At 40.3% G+C, this 18,793-nt stretch overlaps 1 protein-coding gene across 1 annotated transcript in view; it reads right to left on the bottom strand.

Annotated features, from left to right (window-relative positions):
* The window catches only part of LOC107035617, a 26,838-nt gene extending 12,812 nt beyond the window's left edge, over positions 1–14,026 (bottom strand). Inside the window, exons 1-6 of the mRNA XM_015253154.1 lie at positions 13,949–14,026; positions 10,998–12,166; positions 9,676–9,770; positions 9,023–9,147; positions 2,928–3,096; positions 2,406–2,560 (exon numbers count right to left, since the gene is read on the bottom strand). Of these exons, the coding sequence (XP_015108640.1) occupies positions 2,406–2,560; positions 2,928–3,096; positions 9,023–9,147; positions 9,676–9,770; positions 10,998–12,166; positions 13,949–14,021 (1,786 nt within the window). The 5' untranslated portion in view covers positions 14,022–14,026. The remainder of the gene's footprint in view (positions 1–2,405; positions 2,561–2,927; positions 3,097–9,022; positions 9,148–9,675; positions 9,771–10,997; positions 12,167–13,948) is intronic.
* Between the last annotated feature and the right edge of the window lie 4,767 nt (positions 14,027–18,793).

Genomic DNA, 18,793 nt, shown 5'->3' with positions numbered 1-18,793 from the left:
CCCCATTCACTCCGAGGTTACCACTTGCTTGCTCACCAGCACCGATCTCTGAAGGACGTGCCAGTGTGAAATCGAGCCGATCTTTTGCACTTCATCGGATTTGATTTATATCCCCCGGGTTTCAAATCCTTTTACTCACAATTTTTATCCTCATTCCCCACCCACTTGATGGGGGGCAGACGGCGGGAGAAGGGAAACTTATTGATTTCCCATAATTTCTTCCCAGCATGTTCAACTTTTCTGCAACTATTTTAGTACTTTCAACAACTCAACTAACTCGGAAAATAACTGCTCAATACCCCAAGAGGTTTACACCGCCCGCACGCAAGCTCTCACGTGTGATCTAATCGCAGAGTCGAAAAAAATGTCACACCGTTGGAGCCCTTGAGCATACACTGATAGAAAAAAAATGAAATTTCATGGACAGTTGACTACCAATTTTCAGGACAGTAACACTGAGTGCGATTTAGGGGAAAAAATCATGAAATTTCAGGTTTCACTGAAAATTCAGTAAAATTTCAGAATTTTAAGGGGCATGAAGAGGAAAATTCCTTGATTTATTTGAATTTCCAATCTAATATGAATATTCAGTGTCAAATTACATTGAATTTTCAGTGAAATCGAAAATTTCATGATTTTTTTCCCCCTAAATCGCATTCAGTGTCACTGTCCTGAAAATTCCAGAATATGTTTCCCAGAATTTTCTGGTTTCCTATTCATTAGCAGGGAAAAATGGAACGGAAGCTTACAGTTCTGTTTGATTTTTCCAGAAAATTCTGAATTTTCAATGACAAGATTTCCTGAAATTTTAATGCAATTGGACCACGACAAAAATTTCCGGAATTTGGCACGGAAAATGCAGACAAAAATTTTGAACAGCGTATGAAGAACATTCTCGAGCCTCAACCGTATTATTTTCTCTCTCCCAATTTCGTAAGCCATAAAGTGAATATATTTCCTTTTTTGGGATAGAATTTCCCTTGGGTAAGTCAAGAAGCGTCCTCCTTAATTCACGCTGAAGGGTATAATGCCTGGAAGGGCCAGTTAACCCGACTGGAGCAGAAGGAGAGGCTACGAAAAGTTAGAGTAGTTGGTACGTTGACACAAGAAACGTGATCCTATAATTTCTCATTCTGGGTATCTTGGTGTAGGTACCAGAGTCCTTTTCCCTTTCTCTCATCCAGTACGTGCACTATTCGAAATGGTAACGTAAGGCAAGAGGTAGAGCATGAAGATAGAAAGGACACGGTTTAACGGTAGACGAACCAATTAGAATACTGAGTCCCAATTTCCTTACAAAAGTAAGATATCCTACAGGATGACAAAGGGGACGAAGGGGAAGGAGTTGAATCACCCAATGTTTGAATCGTTAAAGTAATCTGCTCCGAAATTTCGAGTTCCTTCTCATTTTTCACATCTGAGTTGCAGAGGCCAATTAGGATTTTTTTCATTTCTGCATTGCCTTTTTTTGTAAAGCAACCAGCACTCGGCCGATTCTATCTTAGCCACTCTCCAACTTATCTCTTCGCTCTCTTCCTTATACACACTGCAAAAGCAGATCGAATTAGGAAGATTTGAGTTCTTTCGTAATTGCACCGCCGAGGAGAGACAGCGTTGAATAGGCTAGCCTTTTCAGATGCCCGCGATACACAGATTCCGTTACAGATACGCTGTGATTTTCCCCATCCCCTAAACCCAGTGGTTTTCCAAATCTCAATGAAATTTAATTGGACAACATACTTATTCTCGTCACAAAAGAGAGTACGCGCACATGATATTCGTACTGGGTAAATTTTCTCAGAGGAATCGACTGCTTTGTTCCTTCAGTCTCAGGGAGACTCAGTTCTTCCCCGTCACAGTGGTTTCGATTCATCTAAGTAATGTGATGAGAGGCAAATAAGAAAAACCACGAATGACTTCTTTGATCTGTGAAGAAGAAGAGTTAGAGGCATCAGCCTACCAACAGTTTGCCTCCGCTGACATTCTCTCCCCTTGAACGACAGGTGCTTGTGGTTATAAAGCACCGTTGCAGATGATAAGATGACATGAACTGTCTTGAGTCAAGGCATGAGGTGCCTCAGCTGTCATCGCCCTAACACCGTGCAACATCTTATGTATCCAAGGAGATGTTGAGAGCATTTTCATTGGATATATATTGTTGTTCGATACCGAAGCCACGTTTCGAGTAGAGAACTCTATGTAACAATGTATAAAATGAATGTTCTGGTGGGGCATGGGATGTTAACCAGGCGTCTTAGTGGTACCATATATTGAATCCAATGGTTTATCTCAGTGTAATCATACTTCATCGTGTACACAAGACTCATCCAACCGGAAGATTACTGTACGGGGTTTTGTTTGTGTATGCGGAAGGTGTTTATACTAGTAGATCATTGTTTCCTTACCGTTCAAAACGTGAACAGCTATGGTGGTCTTGGCTCTTTCCGGTACGATGCAGCTGTAGTTTCCTGCATGTCGTGGCGATGCTTTCTCAACGACTAGTGTACTTGATATAACTGGTATCTCCTTGTCACCCACTAATTCAGTCGTTCTATTTTCACTGCAAGCAATGTATTTCCGCTCAATCAATTAACGATTCAACTGACAATTGAGAATATCTGTTATTCAATTTGGGAGAAATGGCTTGGAATATGAGAGAACTGTTGAAAACGGTTTCCATCGGAAGCTATAAAAATAGACATTTACAAATTTACTCTGAGGAATGTTCACATGTCATAATTCAATAAAAAAGGTCAAATGCTACATGAACTTCTTATTCAGGTTTTAGATGCGGATCTGAAAATAGGATTTTACTAGTCGGATCAAATCACATCGAGGGTGTATGTGGGGCTGCCAGAACGAGGAGGAATGTCATATAAATCTAGAAGCGTTGTAAGAGAAAGGGGGGCAATTCGCATGAGACTAACCTGACGTCCGATGTGAGAATTTCATCTCCCCTTGTCCATAGTAAAGATTCGTTGAGCTTTTCAAGTACATCTCTACCCTCGCACCTCAGCCTGAGCGTACTGCCCGCCTTGAGGTGTCTCTCCCCTGATATCGTTCGTCCAGAATCGTCCGTTATATTCAGAGAGGGTGCTGTAGGCATAAAGTGAGATTTATAAGTATGACTGGTGAAGCTCCCATTCTGGATTTCCAAGAAAAAAATCAAGAGAAATATGTACGCGTACATCACTTCTGTCATTGTGCGAACGCGAAATTTTTATGGTCACGGATTCAGTGCGAAGTGATGCTTCCCATTACCTCGAAAGATGAGTAAATTGAAAGGTATATAGATTTGTAAGCTTCAACCAACTTAATGCTCTCGTTTCTCAGATTCAGTTAAATCGCCAGTAGCATCCACGATAAACTCGTTCACTCGTGCATGGAGGGGAAAAAAAATGCGAAATTGGTTGGATTTTTCTCTTCTCACCGTTGTTGGAACATCACGATTCGTCTGGTGTTGCTGGAGATGATTTTTCTCATCGGGAAACCACCATTAGGATTCAGCTCAACTTGCCAGCTGCAATTCTCGAGGCGACCGCTATGCAAATTTCATGACATCGCGGTATGCTCTTACTCTTTACTCTACTCTACTTTTGGTACTTTTCTTAACCCCCCTTTTCTTCCCTTTCTGTATCTCTCTCTCACTCGCTCCCCTGTCTTTCCGGACTTCCTTTCCGGTTTTCGACTATGTACAAGAGACAATGTCACTGAGTCTGAGTCCAGCGGCTGTTTTTGCTTTCCCTCCAGAGCGTTTCGCTTGGCGGGAAAAAAAGATGAAAAAACCGAGGGCGGAAGTGGTGTTTCTTTTTTGCATTATTTTTCCTCTACGTGTTTTGCCCTTTTTACATGTCCGGAGTTCGTTTTGTTTCGTTGGATGTTGTTTTTTTCATCCTACTTTGCCCCTTTAATACTCGAATTGCGTTTCTCATAAGGTATTTCCGCAGGTTATTCTCCTCGGTGGGAAGTTTTTATCGGATTAATGGAGAGAAAGCACTGATGGACTTGGATAATTAATGTTTCTGAGAAATGTGAGAAGGGTTTTTGGGGGAATGCTCAGTCTCTAACTGGTTGTTCTTGTTTTCTGTATAGATAGTTCTGAGAGATGAATGGTCTCGAGCGGATTGGACTTGTCGATCTGTCACGGCTTGTAATTGCCAACGCATATTCGATGCATCAAACCGTCACGTGGCAATCGATCAAGAACTTCACCACTCTAATCATCGGGGGCCATTGCTCTTAGGAAGAGCTGCAGGACGAGTTTGAAGCTTTTACTCATGACTTTAAGTTCCACCGATACCCTGACAATTTGCTGAGGGATGAAAAAAATAATAGGAAACGAGATGGAACATAGTCACGAAGGAGAGGAAAATAATCCCCATCACGTTGAGATGATAATTTCCGGTGTTGCCATTCCATCGACGCTCACTGCTGCTAACGTGTAAGCTTTTCTGCTGTCGTTAAATTAATAATTTTCACTTCATCCGAGTCCCCTACGATGACTAATAAAGTTGTCAATTTCCTAAGGCCTTCATATGGATTCTTCACCTCTCTCCAGTATAATTTTTGAAGTGGAGTAGAATTATTTCTTTTTATCGTGTTACCTTTGATATTACTTTGAGGCAGCAGCATCAGCCACAAAGTTGCGTTCTTGAATTTCATCTGCCCCAAGAATTGAATTTTCTCGTTTGGCTGAAGTATATTTAGGGTAGCAGCAAGAGAAACTCTCGAGACAAAAGAAAATTTGATAACATCGGTAACTTCATATTGAATAGAATACAGACAGTTTCTCAAACTTTTTCATTTGCTACCTTGATTCACTGAAGAAAACTCGAGTCATCCACGTAGAAAGTTCTTTTCTTTGTCACTTGGTCGTCATGCACGCTGAAAGCATTTCATGTAGATACGAATTGTTGTAGAAAGTCTCATAGAAGCCGTCGATCCATCAACAAAACTTTCCTCCATCTTCTATTTTTTTCCAATTCTCCTGGGAGCTTTTCCCACTTATACGACCCATACTTGGGTTTTCCCTCAGCAACTAACCTCCATACCGTACAAACTACACATACAGTTATGTCTGAGCTGTATGGCAGTTTGTCGACTAACCTTGTTCAAACTTGGGTTTTGCAAAGTTCTTTATTTCAGTGAATTGGTTGCCGGTGGTGGGTTGCATCTCCTTCGAGATAATAATGCTCTTTGATCACCAGCCTTGTATTCTTCGTTGTGAGCTCTTACTCACTCACTTCCGTCCATCCTAGTTTTATTCACCAGATCCGTCTCGATTTCGCTGGTAAGAAGGTGAATTTTACAGTCTGCGAGAGACCTTTCCCATACCTACTTTATACTTTCAGCTGCAGACTCTCGGCCGCTCAGCTTTTCCCGGTTGAAGATTCAGCCAGTTCCCTCAATCTTTTCGTCTTATTTCTCCCCTCGTTTTTCCTTATTTTGTTCTTCCTCCTGGTCTTGCTCGGTGAGTTCGGTCGAAAGCATCTCGATAGGAAAACTACTTTCCGGTGGATTGTAAACGACGGCCGAAGTAGGGAATGAAGGTGAGCCTTCAAAGATCAGGGGAACTAGTTAATATCCACTGGCCATTGGCTGTCCATATGGCTGACTTGTTCACGTCAAACGCACGACACTCTGGACCGTGATTACGATTAATTAATTTACTCAGGGGCGAGCGTTATCCGGGCTTGAAGATCCTCCTGTGTCCAATCACCAGTGGCCACGACAGGCGGAGCGTGGGGGGGGGGGAGAGTATGTTTCAGTGCACTCAAATACACATATATCTCGTGAGACGTCTCCTCCACTTTTACCCTTTCAAGTTTCAGCGTCTCTTGGCAGTGTTCTGTACTCTCACTCTTCATTGCCACCTCTTAGCCAACAACTAGTCTGTTTATCTGGGCTTTCTAATAAGTCGTCTGTCCCTCCAGTCGGTCTTGATAAATAAAGGGATAAAGTGGGCAACTCTTCGTGTTGGAAGTACTGGATTGCCTGTGGTCTTAAGCGAGTATAGCGAGAAAATGGGGGGAAAGAGAGGAGAAAAAAAATATTTAATCGCAAACTAATTTGAAGTTCGAGTGAATAAACAGAGAAAAGAGAGGGAAAATAAAAGCCACCGAGAGGGTGAGTTTTATTAAATCCACTTTCATCCTTCAATCACTCAAGCCTTGTCCATTGTTGAATCTATTGAATTAATTTTTTTTCTTGGATAATTCTTCCGCGTACTTATTTCTCTTTTTACCGGCCTGAAGTTGAACGCAATGAAAGCCTCGCTGGGAATGAAATCTGTCCACGAAGGAATTTCATTAATTTATCAGTTGAAAGTTGAATCAAACAATTCTGAAGCACTGAGTTATTTCAATGGAAATTCCTTGCCCCAACTTTTTCCACTTTTGTCGTGAGTGATGATTATGAAAAATTGACATTTTTGTCGATAGACTGTCAACGATAGTTTCTCATTAATTTAAAAATTGGGGGTGGAGAATTTCATCGTAAATCACAATGAGATGATTTTTGAAAGATTCTCTTGATTTAGCCATTCCCATGTCAACAAATTTCCACATCACCGTAAGTATCGTGGAAGATTCAATCAAAGCCATGTCGTCCAAGTTTGCCCGTCTCCGCGAACGTGCAACTCTATGAAATTCTTCACAGATACCTATAGCCGATGTGGAAGGACGGTGTACTCGAATCTACTCATACTCAATGCCCATTTGCCCCTATAACGAACTCAAACTGGTACACGCAGTGTGGCTTTCCGAAGGTCTATATCCCCCAGCCTCCTTCCGTCTCTCACAGTCCTACATCCTCACTTCTGAGTATGTCGAGAATCGAGAGTCCTCTCAACCCCTGCTCACCGATGCTTACATCGGAGAAATTCTCTCGTATCTTCTGCGATGCACGTACAGGCATGTACCACTTCGCCATATCTAGACTTGAACACTCACCGGTGGATCACGTTCGTGGGTGGTTATATTTTGGTGGTATAGAGAGGGAGTAAGGAATAGATGTGCCGAACATCAGGGACAACTTATACGTGCTCAAACCCACTGTAATTTGCTTTGTAGTTGCCATCGAACCCTGTCAAACTTTCAACTATGGCTCCAGTGGATGCTTTCTGTATATATTTCCTAAAGCTGTTCGTGTTATTATCGCCTTATGGAGTTATTGCGCGACACGGTGACAATCATGATACTCCAACGTCTACGAGAATCAGGCCCTACCAACACGTGGCTCATACGTCATTTCGAGTCGAGAAAGGACTTTCTTGCGTAAAACATCATGACTCGCCCACATCTTTTGGGGAAATGGTCATGTCCCGTATCGGGGTGATCGGCTCTCAAGATGGTCATATTTTCATCTTCATCAAAAAATTATTTAAAAAAATATAATATGGGCCAATTCCATATGTTTTTCAAATTTATAAAGAATATATAAAAAATATATATATGGCTCGGTTGCACCAAGCCCTGTTATCCAAATAAACCCCAGGGTAAACTTTATCCTCGGGGTCAATTATAGCGTAGGGGTCATGATTTTTCAATATTTGACCCGGAGAAGAATTTTTTATTCATCCTGTAGCCCCATTTGAATTAACACTGATTTAACCTTGGCATTAAATTTTATTTTTTGTTTCTGGGATAAATTTGAGATACTCTCCCGGGTAAAATAATCCATCGAACATCCAAATTTACGTTTTTTCTTATCTGACGTTTTCGTTACCCGGAGCTGGTGCAACCGGGCCTGTATATTTTTTGAATATATTATATGTATATATGGTTTATATATATTTTTTATATAAATTGGGCCAATTTAAGATACAAGATCTATGCGCGCGCTCTCTCGCGCGCTGATCTATTCATTTGTTGAAATAAAGAAATGGAATTCATTGAATTTCATTTTCTCATGAATACCTTATAAATATTAATAATGAATCAAAGAGAATTCGACTAATGATTGAAGTGAATAGCGAAGTAGAGTAAAAGCATCTATAAAGAATTTTTCATTTTCAATTAATTATCTTCAATTTTTTTTAAATAATCGGTCGCCATAAAAGGACAGAATTTATTAATTTCACCGATGATATATATACATGAGAAATATATATATTATATATATATATGACGTGAAAAAAAAATTTACCACTGAAGAATTTGAAATTATATCACTGAAGAATTTGAAAATGCCACGTGTTTTTTTTTGTGAATAACTTCGTGTCACATATTGACCAATCAGAATTAAGGATTAGCGGTCAGGCAGTTTCGAGATATTTCGATATAAAACAACTTCACGTTTCTTTCATCTTTAGTAAATAGGATTTTTCAGCATATAAATTTATCCATGTGAGCATCGTCTGATCGATAATGGAATGATCTCCTCACGCTCCTAATGGGCGTTTCCGCGTAAATCCCGAGTGGTGAATTACGTCGGGCATTATTCTCGAGCTATTCAAAATCCTTCTCCGTAAGTCGATAATATGCATGTTAATGCGATGAAGAAATCAACGGAGATGAATATCCGCCTGCCGTAGCTATGTTTCATAGTAATCTGTTCTGAAATCATGGATCGGATTAGTGATCCTTCGAGCACCAGTAACCCAGCTTCCGATTTGGACTGAATTGTTGAACTGAAACGATTAAAGACTTCGGTAGAAGCCAACTCTATGCTGTTTTTTTTTCTTCATTCATTTTTTCCCCTTAGGATTTGGTTGTCTTTTTGTAACCAGCGTACATTTCAGTGCTCACTTTGGTCTGTGGCCAAAATGAGCCTCAGGCTCACTCGATTCTTCCTCTCTCTGCAGAGAAACTCTATTATTTCGGAATGGACGGCTCTTGAGGGGAAATCTTCGATCAAAATCCTAATTTCACCGAAACGATGATGCTGACGATTTTCACCTAGATCGTGAGCTAATAAAACTCGACTGGATCGATAATTTTATCCCCTCATTCTGCGTCGGAGGGAGTGTAACATCAAAGAGAGGATATAATACCCAAAATTGACGATTATAAAGATAAATTACCTGTTATGAAAACGTGGTATGTTTTAACCATGTAGTTGGTGGGATCGATTTCCACCTGACACTTGTATATTCCACTGTCTCGAAGTGTTGCATAGGCGATTTGCAGCCTCCAGTTGTCTGGATACCTTAGAAAAAAAAACAATGAGATATAAATTTCGTTTTATTCAAGGCTTCATAAAGTTTGTAAAGTGATATAAATATTCCCCAGCGATTTGAAGCACTACCTTGAATCACTTGGAACGTAAATCCCTCGGCTTATTTCTCACTACCCTCTTTATCTCATTTTTACATTTCAAACACTCCCTCTCCCTCTTCTCAAGCGAATCATGAACGATTTTCCGGTTCCACGAGCCCCTGTAAAACTGACAAGGCTATAGGCAAAACTGACAAACATTTCCAAATGTCGAATCTATTTCTACCGCTCGATCCTGTCTTATGTTGATATGAAATCCCCTTAAGAGGCTCATAAAATATCCGGAAAAATTGGCAATTTTAGACTTTCAGTATCGACAGATGTTATTTTCTCTTTTATAAATAATATCTCCGCCTCAAAAGATATCGTATCGATCTGACAATACGCTGGATTACAGTTTCTTTTTATATCCTTTTTCTCTCCGTTTCCAGAACTGGCGAATAAAAAACAAATAACTTACTGGAATTTAAGGCTGATCCGTTCGTCCGCGCTGTATTGGCCATTTCCAACTGTGAGGAGCCGGATGGAGTCTTTATTGGGCTGAAACCAGGTCACCTGTAAAAAAAATCATAGTTGTATTGAAAAAGGACTTGAAACTCTATGCAATTTTCAGTGAATGGATGGCTTGATCTACATCCCGATGTCAGGTGTGAAGGTTAAATTTGAATCGCTGATGTTCATGACATGTTGGTAAATTTGTTTGTCATGCGAGTGGGGCTAATGGCGTATTAGAATACAGCTGTCGGTTTACCTCAATATTGACTAGCGTCGTTTGATGATGCACACGTAATGGTCTGGACAATTTAATTGGCCATGGGAAGCCGTACATGGAGGCAAATAGCGAAGAAATTTTATGGGAAAATTTCCCATCAATTACGACGAGAGATAGGGGTGGTTAATTGGCTGACGAGAGAGCCTCGAGGAATTCCTCGAGCAATTCATCCGACTAAAAAATTGTGGGGAAGATACTCGCGTTCTTGTGCAAATTTTTTTTTCGCGAGAAAAAAAATAACGAAAAAGATTACAGCGCCGAGGTTTCCGGGAAGCGGGAGCGTATCGATATATATACAAGGCTTCTAGGACATGCCACTGGAAATACTTGTTTTCATTTCCCAGTCTCGGATCTCACATCCTTCTTCCATCAGTTTCACATTTCGTATTCTAGGGAATACGAATCTCGCGGGAATTTAAAACGTCTGATACGTGCACACAACTCCGTGTATCTCGCTTCTTATGGGTGTCTGGGAGCAACTGAAAAAAAGTGGCACGAGTTGGATCTGAACTCTGTTAAAGGAACGTCCCCGGTAGAATCGAATGGAGGATGAGGCGCAAAAACACCTATGCGAACATTCGAACGTGATCGAGCAGATTTAGAGAAGAACAAGAAGGAGAAAACAAAAATAGGTAGAACTGTATAATTTGCAAAATAGTTTCTGCACTCTCGATATTTATGTTTCGCGGAGGAAGGGAGAACTCACGGGTCAAAGAATGGTAATTTCATTTGCACTTTATGAGAACTCGGAGGATGAAATTTGAATTTTATCTGCGGAATGAAAGAGCAGTGGAGGCCGGGCTGCCATGATAATCACATAAACTGCGATGCGATAACCGAGTTGCCCGAAGATATCGAAGTTACTTGAGGTATGCCGAGACAATGCGAGGGAAACAACAGACGGAACAGCTAATTTAATATTTGATGAGATGGAAGTTGGATTCAACTTATATTAAATAAAGAATTTAAAGTGAATTGATGAAAAATGCATAATGACGGTATATAAATACCTTTTTATCTCCAAGAAGTCCAATTCTACAGTCAAGTTGTACAGTGCTGCCAATTCTTTCAGTGATATTCCGATGATCGACCTCATCCACGAAGAAAGGTCCGAATTTTCCGAAGGAGCTCGGTACACTTGGCAGTTTAAAACCCAAAAAATTGTGTTTAGTTGTCCACATGAGAGGTATATTCGTACTGCTCTCCTCGTCGTCAGCCTTCATAACTGTATTGAGCGAGGGCTTGATCTCGTAAAATATTTTATTTGGCTGACCCTCGAGCAGATTGATGGACGTCTTAGAGTGGTCCTTTCTCGAATGGCTTCTACCATCGCCCTCCCATGATTTTTCTTTACGGGTTACCGTGGAGAACCTGGTATCCGGTGCGTTGGGCTGAGTAGAAACGATCAAGGGTGATTCTAGAGTGCCCTCCGTCGAGCCAATAGCATTTAGAGGAGGAAATGGACTGTCGCCCGGAGATTCTGTGGTGTTAGTCTGGTACACGAGCTTTTCACTCCTCACGTGGGGTATCATTGCCAGCGTTATTGACGTTGATGTGGAGTTGTTCGAGGAATTTTTTCCCTTTTCATCATCACTACCTTGTAATAAAGTATTTGGGTTGACTCTAGTTATTTCTGTATCACTATTTGATGTCTGATATGGCCCCGTTGATGTTGACAAGACTTCTCCTTCGTCCATTGTTAGAAGTGTATCCTTGACGATCAACAATGCATCCTTCTCCAATTGATCCGAGGAAACTCTCTGACCCCCAGCCATTCCCACAATGCCCTCCTTGAAGCTTCTATCGTCACGACCTCTTCTGTAAGCCTCCCTCTTTCTGAATCCAATGCCAGGTGAGATGATTGGAACATCCACCAACTCCAGTTTCATTTCAAATTGTTTGCCATCTCCCTGAAACTTTTCAGAAGATGCCCCAACAGCGCTGTTCGTATCTTTCCATTGGTAAATGGAAAGCCTCTCAGGTTTATGTGTAGTACTACGATCAGCTTCCATTCCGTCGATGGCCCTCCAGTTACCACCATTCACAGCGACTTCAATTCTACGTTTTCCAGAACAGCGTACAGTAGAGGAAGACGTGGTGGCACTATTGATGGCGCTAGCACTCTTATTCGGTCGATGACGAATGTGCTCAAATGTACTGCTGCTTCTGCTCTCCGTCTCTGTAATGATGGTGAGGAAAAAAAAAGGTCAAATTCATGGCTATCGACTCGACCCTTCATATCTCGGGGAAAATGTATTTGTCTCGGAAATTGTGGGTTTGGACAGTGTCCATCGATATGTGCTGGGAATTGGATCGCTCCTTATGAATGAAACTTATGCATTTCTGTCGCTATTTTCATGCTCAGCACGTTTCAACGAAAATCTAGTCTAGTAGTAAACACATTTCACTCTAATCTATTTGTCGCACAATGAAACGTCTGTCATGTCACTGTCAATTTTGAATATTTCTATTTCAACTCGAGCACTAACATCGCAACGTGAAATTGTTTCCCTCCCTCTGTAAATTCGATTTTGTATTGGAATATTCATGTCTAGTTCGCTGCATTTGAAAAATCGTATTAAAATTTAAGCTCTGAACATTTTGCATTTTTCAGTACATCCTTTCCACTCTAAGTTCAGCGTATGAATGCATGAGACTCCGTGTTAAGTCTCAAAAGATGGTAAGGGGGAGCACATTTCCAAGTGCGTGCTTCAAACAGAAATCACACATCTGGAACAGCTGTCTATGAATGTGTCGGAGGAACCCTACGAATGGAGGAAGGTAACAGTTCTTTCATAATATTCGCTCTTCCATCACAAGTTGTAGCGCAAGTAATACACACTTCGTTAGTCTCATCTTCGTCCAATGCTCGTACGCTTGTTGAGGCACTCATGTGCGAATCCACCTGATCTCATTCCTGGAGCATTCCATTTACGGATACAAAATGCGAGAATAAAGAAATACAAAGTGCATGCCGAGAGGATGAGGGCGAAGGGGAAGATGAGAGTTAGCACTAGAATAAAGGCGATGCAATACAGACGATACCATTCACCCGAAGAGAGAGAAGAACTCGGCGTGAATTTGTTTGCCCTGGAGTCCCTGATATTGCCAGCAGTTTATGCTATAGGTATCATGACGCTTGCGGGGGAATTGTCGCTGGGTAGAAAGCAATTTCGTCAGAGTGAAACGCGCAATGAGTATAGATATTTTCCTCGTTCTTTCTATGTTATGCTGGGGGTAGGGGGATCGATTGCGCATGCGCTATCCACCAAGCTCCGCTTTTGAATGCGGCATTCTATATGTTAATGTTTATTTAAAATTTTTAAGCGAAAGAATTTTTGTCATGTAAACGGCATTGCGTGCTTGAATATCCATTGCAATTCTGGGAAAGATGAGATTTGAGGTTTTGCTATTTTTTTTGTGCTTTTATATTCTTCTCATGTACTCTCGGATTTTGCGAAATATCTCGTGCTAATATCTGCAATGATTTTCACGTTAAAATTGGAAGGGAAAAATCTCAGTTTAATCATAGTACACTGTTAACAATTTTTTTTAGTTCCACTGAAATTTCGACTAATTTCGTCATTAAAAATTCGGAATTTTATGGAAAAATCGATGAAACCTGTAAATTTCAGCTCAATTATTCCGCGAAAATTAGTAGAAATCAGAATTCCGGTAAACATAGTCTTGAATTTTGAATAAATTGAAAATTCAGCGTAATTTGGCACTGAATATTCATGTTTTAATTTAAAATTCAAATAAATAGAGGAATATTCTTCTTCATGCTGTTGAAAGCTTTGGAATTTCCCTGAATTTTTAAGGAAATGTGAACTATCATGATCTTGTGCACGAAAAACAATCACGACATTTAACTTTCATTTAATTTTCACAACTCGCTTGTCCACGAAATTTCAATTTTTTTCCAACAGTGCACTCTTCTGACAATGAATTATATAATTACCGGGTATTGTCATGGTGAAAATGGCGCCGAAGACGGCTATGACAGCCACGGCTGGCCAACTCAGCTGCGGCATTTCAGCTAATTAGTTATCCTTCCTCTCAGCCCTCCGGTACGTCCGCCATTTCCCTCGATTTTTTTCCCTCTCCCCTGGAAACATCAAAGTCAATATCCAGAATATTAGCATTTGATTAACTGAACATAGTTGAGTTTAACGGGCACTGATATGATTAATTAAAACAACTTGGGGTAATATTTGCCTCGAGGAAACATTCGAAGAGAAACCATTTGATCCAACGACTGCTATCTCTGTACTCTCAAGTACTTATACGTGTATGCAGTTCACGGGGCTATATTAATTAACACGGCCAGACGTCGGTAGATTGCATACACAGAGTCATGCTCTGCATACAATAGCTCTGGTGTACAACTGTGCTGTATTATGGTGAACTTTTGCACCATAGCAGGACAGCCAAACAAACCGTAACTGTGTGCACCTGATATCACTACGCGCTTTTTGTCAATTCCCCCTCCCCCCCCAGACTTTTTTCATAATTGGGAAATCTTCTATTTATGCAAATTAATGTCTTGAATATTTATATAAGAGCAATCCGATTCAGCAGTCTCTCCACTAGGAATAACACAGCATACACTATGGAAACAGGAAATTACGCTGAAATGAAAATACTCGGAGATGAGAAATCTGGGGAGTAATAAGGAGGGCTTGTCATAGCTCATTGTTGTCACAGTTGAATGTTTTCACATGATTCCCCCTGGTAGCATAATACCGCTCTTCGAAAGGTGTTATCAAGACGAAAGTACAAACTACTGAGTTCATCGAGTGGAACGTCAATAGTCGTTCAACTAATTTTCGTGAAACACGTGGCGAAAATTTTCGGCGAATGAATAGCTTTCTTATTCATTCAACCGATGGGTTGAGTATAACTTCTGTTGGAAATTCAAGTGGAAGTAGAAATGGCGTGAATTGGAAGTCACCTATATCTTTTATCGTCGGCACGAATTATCATTCTCTACAGTCCTACTCTGTTGAAAGTGGTTTCTCTAACTTAGTTGTGAGCATTTACGTTGTGGATAGATCATTTCATTAAGAGAGTTTCTGTGCCAATTCTCGTGGAAAGACAGAAGCATGGAATTCATCCTGCAGCTAATGGGATTATTTATTATGGGTTAATGAGTAATTGTCAGGGAGTGGCAAATATCTCAATTTTACCGGATTTTATCGACTGGAGGTTAACGCGACTCGATACCCAGTGATTAAAATAATAACGCATGAATGGCGCTGAATGCATTTATGGTCAAGCTAATGATGTTGGAGTATCGTGTATTTTATATATTGTCAGTTGCATTGTGCGGTGGCATTTGAAAAGTTGTGGATGAATGAAATGACAGGGGAGCATGTCACCATTGGAAAATCACACGTGACGTCTGGGCGCTTTTCCATTGCGAGCTGCTTTACAATTCTGACATTGTTAATTTACGGTTTTTCCCCCTCATTTTAACTGTCTCTTATTTGTGTGGAAAATATGTTGGCATATCTGCCTGTACCATGAACCCACGGGTGAACTTTTGCAGCTGATAGCAACTCAAATTGGAAAACAATCATGCATTTAAATGACAGATGAATCGTGGCAGAAATGAACGAAATTAAAAAAATATATGTATTTCATTTGTGTCAGCAAGTTTTGTTCTCTATTTTTATTGAATGGACTGCATTCCCGGGCGAATGAAGATGATCCGGCTAGCAGCAAAGAATAGGAAAATTTTCCATTCACAGAAGATGACCCTCTCGCTCCCTCCAAATGATAGAAAATTCATCAGACAGAGTGATGTTACTCTTTAAGGGATTAAGTTCTCACTTTTCTCGTTCCGCATCCACTCCGGGGACTGCTCTCCTCTCCCTCCACCATCTGTCTCCCCGAACTCGGCTTTTCCTTTTTTTGTCTCCTTTCGTTCCACGCTTTTGAGACTTCAGTGTGTCGCAGTGAGGGATTGAAAAACTTTACCAAGAGGAGCCCGAAAAACCATTACTGAGTGTGCCCCGGCCTTTGGGCCACGTTTTTCATATATCCTGTTTTCTACCCTCCAGTGGACTGTACCAATCTATCCACAGATGTCTCTACATTCTCGAGATGTTGCTGAACCTTAGGTTGATGAAAAAAATGAATTCGTACTGGGGTTTATTGAATAATAAAAGATTGGATCAAGTCGAGAGTATCGCCAAATGTGTAAGACGACAAATACACTCGGTTTGACAGGCTAGCAATAACAATGAGGAAAGCTTGAAGATTAAAGTTGCACGCAGAAACATGGTTTATTTGAATGAAATAAATTTTACTAGAAACGATATATTTGATTCAACTAAAATTTGTTTAATTCAAATAAAGAATTTTGCCGAGTATGATGACATAAAATCACACATTTGCTTTCAAATCTCAGTCAATGGAAATTTCGCCAGTACATGGAAATATTGCGGAAATGATTCCTCTTTTTGAATTTTTACGGCAGTCGAATAAATTCTTGGATATTACCGACACTATCAATTATATAGTAAATTTATTATTTATAGGTATGCATTGAAGTGATGATCAATCATAAATGAATCATTCTCCGATCCATCGAAAGAAATATCAAAGAAATAAGTATTATGATCACTAATCAAAAATGAGTCGCTGAATGAATTATACGAAATCACAATTAGTATTATGATCACTAATTAAAAATGAGTCGATGAATAAATTTTCAAGAAAAAAATCATAAAGCAAGCTTTATTTGACTGACAAGTAAATGCGCATACCATTGTAGAAAATTCATGAATAATTTGAACACCAGCCGAAATTATCCTACATCCGTTCTCCCATAATTTCCTGCAACGATAAATATCAATAGATCTACGCATATGAAATGAGGAAGACTCGAAGAAATTGGCGCGCATCGGCTATAACCATAAATCACGTAATATTTTATGGAATTTTCAAGCACTAAGATCCATACTCACATCATACGAAGAAAGAGTCTCTGTAAATTCATGGAACAGTGTGAATGGATGGAGCTTGGCAAGAAGTCAATACAATTGGAAAATCGATAGCCTGAACCTCCCACTCTCATCCTCATTCTCTATACTTTTTCATTCCAACTAATGCATTGTCTCACGAGAGTGTAGCTGTGTCAAGGGATTTGCATTATATTTTTATCCAACCGGTGTAAATGAGCATGAAAATAATACATCTCTAACGTTCAGAATTCTCAAGCATCGTTGGGACAAATTTACCGCTCATTTTTTTATCCACCCCCCGAAACTTTTTCTCTCTTTTCATCTTCCCTCACGTGAAACTTGGTGGGGTACGCCTTTTCAATCTTATTTTCCAGCAGAAGGCGCGCAAATGTGGTGAGTACGCCATCTGCGAGGACGAGTAGTGGGTGAGTTTGTTTTTTTCGTTCATTTTTTTTACTCGTGTTGTACAATTTCTCTTGAACTCTTTTTCCTCTCTCTCTCTGCGTGAAAATTAAAGTCAACCCTTATGTCACGACGGTAATATATACATCGCGGTTACGTTACTTCCTCCAGCTCCCAAAGGTGCTAAAGTTTTTATGTCCATATGAAACTCTAGGCCGACAAACGAGGTGAAAATATACCCCTTCCCCCCTCCCGACCCTTGAAAGTTCCACGGTATGGGGTTTCCGTAGCTGCATTGTTATTTCGTGAGAAACAAGAAAGTTTTGTGTGTTTTATCGCGGAACCCCTAGAGTAAATGCGTTACCCCCACAGTCTACCATCATTCTAACATGACTGTTAAAACATGGGCTTTCAAAAAGTCATAGTTATAAATCATTCACTGGATAAAGTTTTACAAAAGATGCTAATTAGGGAAACTTGCCGCGGGGGCTGTAGTCCCTTTTTTTTCGCCGAATCTCTTCCTTAAACAATGAAGAATGGTGGCGGAAAAGCGAGTATAAGAGTGATGATGAACTGAGTTACATTCAAGAATCCCACGTGAGAGGTTATGCTGAATAAAACGTTTTAGATCACTGGTGATAAAATACTTCTGAATATCAAATGAAAAGTGTTGAAAAACAATTTATCCTCGGCGCTTTGTTGACAGTGAATGGAAAGCGAAAAAGTCCCAGTGAGATTTCCCGGAGAACTAAAGATGTTTTAGGACCTTGAGAATCTACAGGTAGCGTCGGAGAACAGATAGTCCGCCCAGAAATGGGGAAAAAGCCAGTTGAAACCCAACTGAATATCTCGACTTTATACCTGACTGTTTCAACTCCGTATTCTATGCTCTCGCGTTTTTTTCTCTTCGTCTTCAGGGTTACGTCTACATTACCCTTGGTACTCTCGACTCTCTGCATTGTTGAAAATTTAATGCTAAAAGGTGAATATTTCGGTATATTCTTCTTTTTCCCCTCGTCTCTCTTTCATTTGAAACGATGTAAAATTATGAAAGGGAGAAAAGTGCAATGAGAGAAGAAAATACAATATTCTTTGGTATTTAATTCGTGCAAAAATGTCGCCCCGAGTTTAATTGGAGTTAACCAGCAAAGGACACGATAAGACATGCTTCATTTCCATCGATTAATTAATACAGTTGCAGGTAAGAAGAAGATTGAAAAGTTTAGTGGTTAAAACAGAGAGAAGCTGGAATGAGTGGAGCTCGGTTAAAAATTACGCAGCAAGTTAGCTAATTCCTGGTCACTGTAACGACAGGGAATATCATCAACAAAGTTGCCGCACCGGTACGACACCACAAAGTGTCCACGGGGAGTGGTCTATGTATTCCATGTCCCACATTCTCTAATTTTTTTCTTCTTTGTCATTCAGGCCAT

This window comes from Diachasma alloeum, unplaced genomic scaffold (genome assembly GCF_001412515.2).
Source record: "Diachasma alloeum isolate Michigan unplaced genomic scaffold, Dall2.0 Dall_scaffold_00176, whole genome shotgun sequence".
Classification (NCBI taxonomy): domain Eukaryota; kingdom Metazoa; phylum Arthropoda; class Insecta; order Hymenoptera; family Braconidae; genus Diachasma; species Diachasma alloeum.
This window is presented reverse-complemented; position numbering and strand designations above follow the sequence as displayed.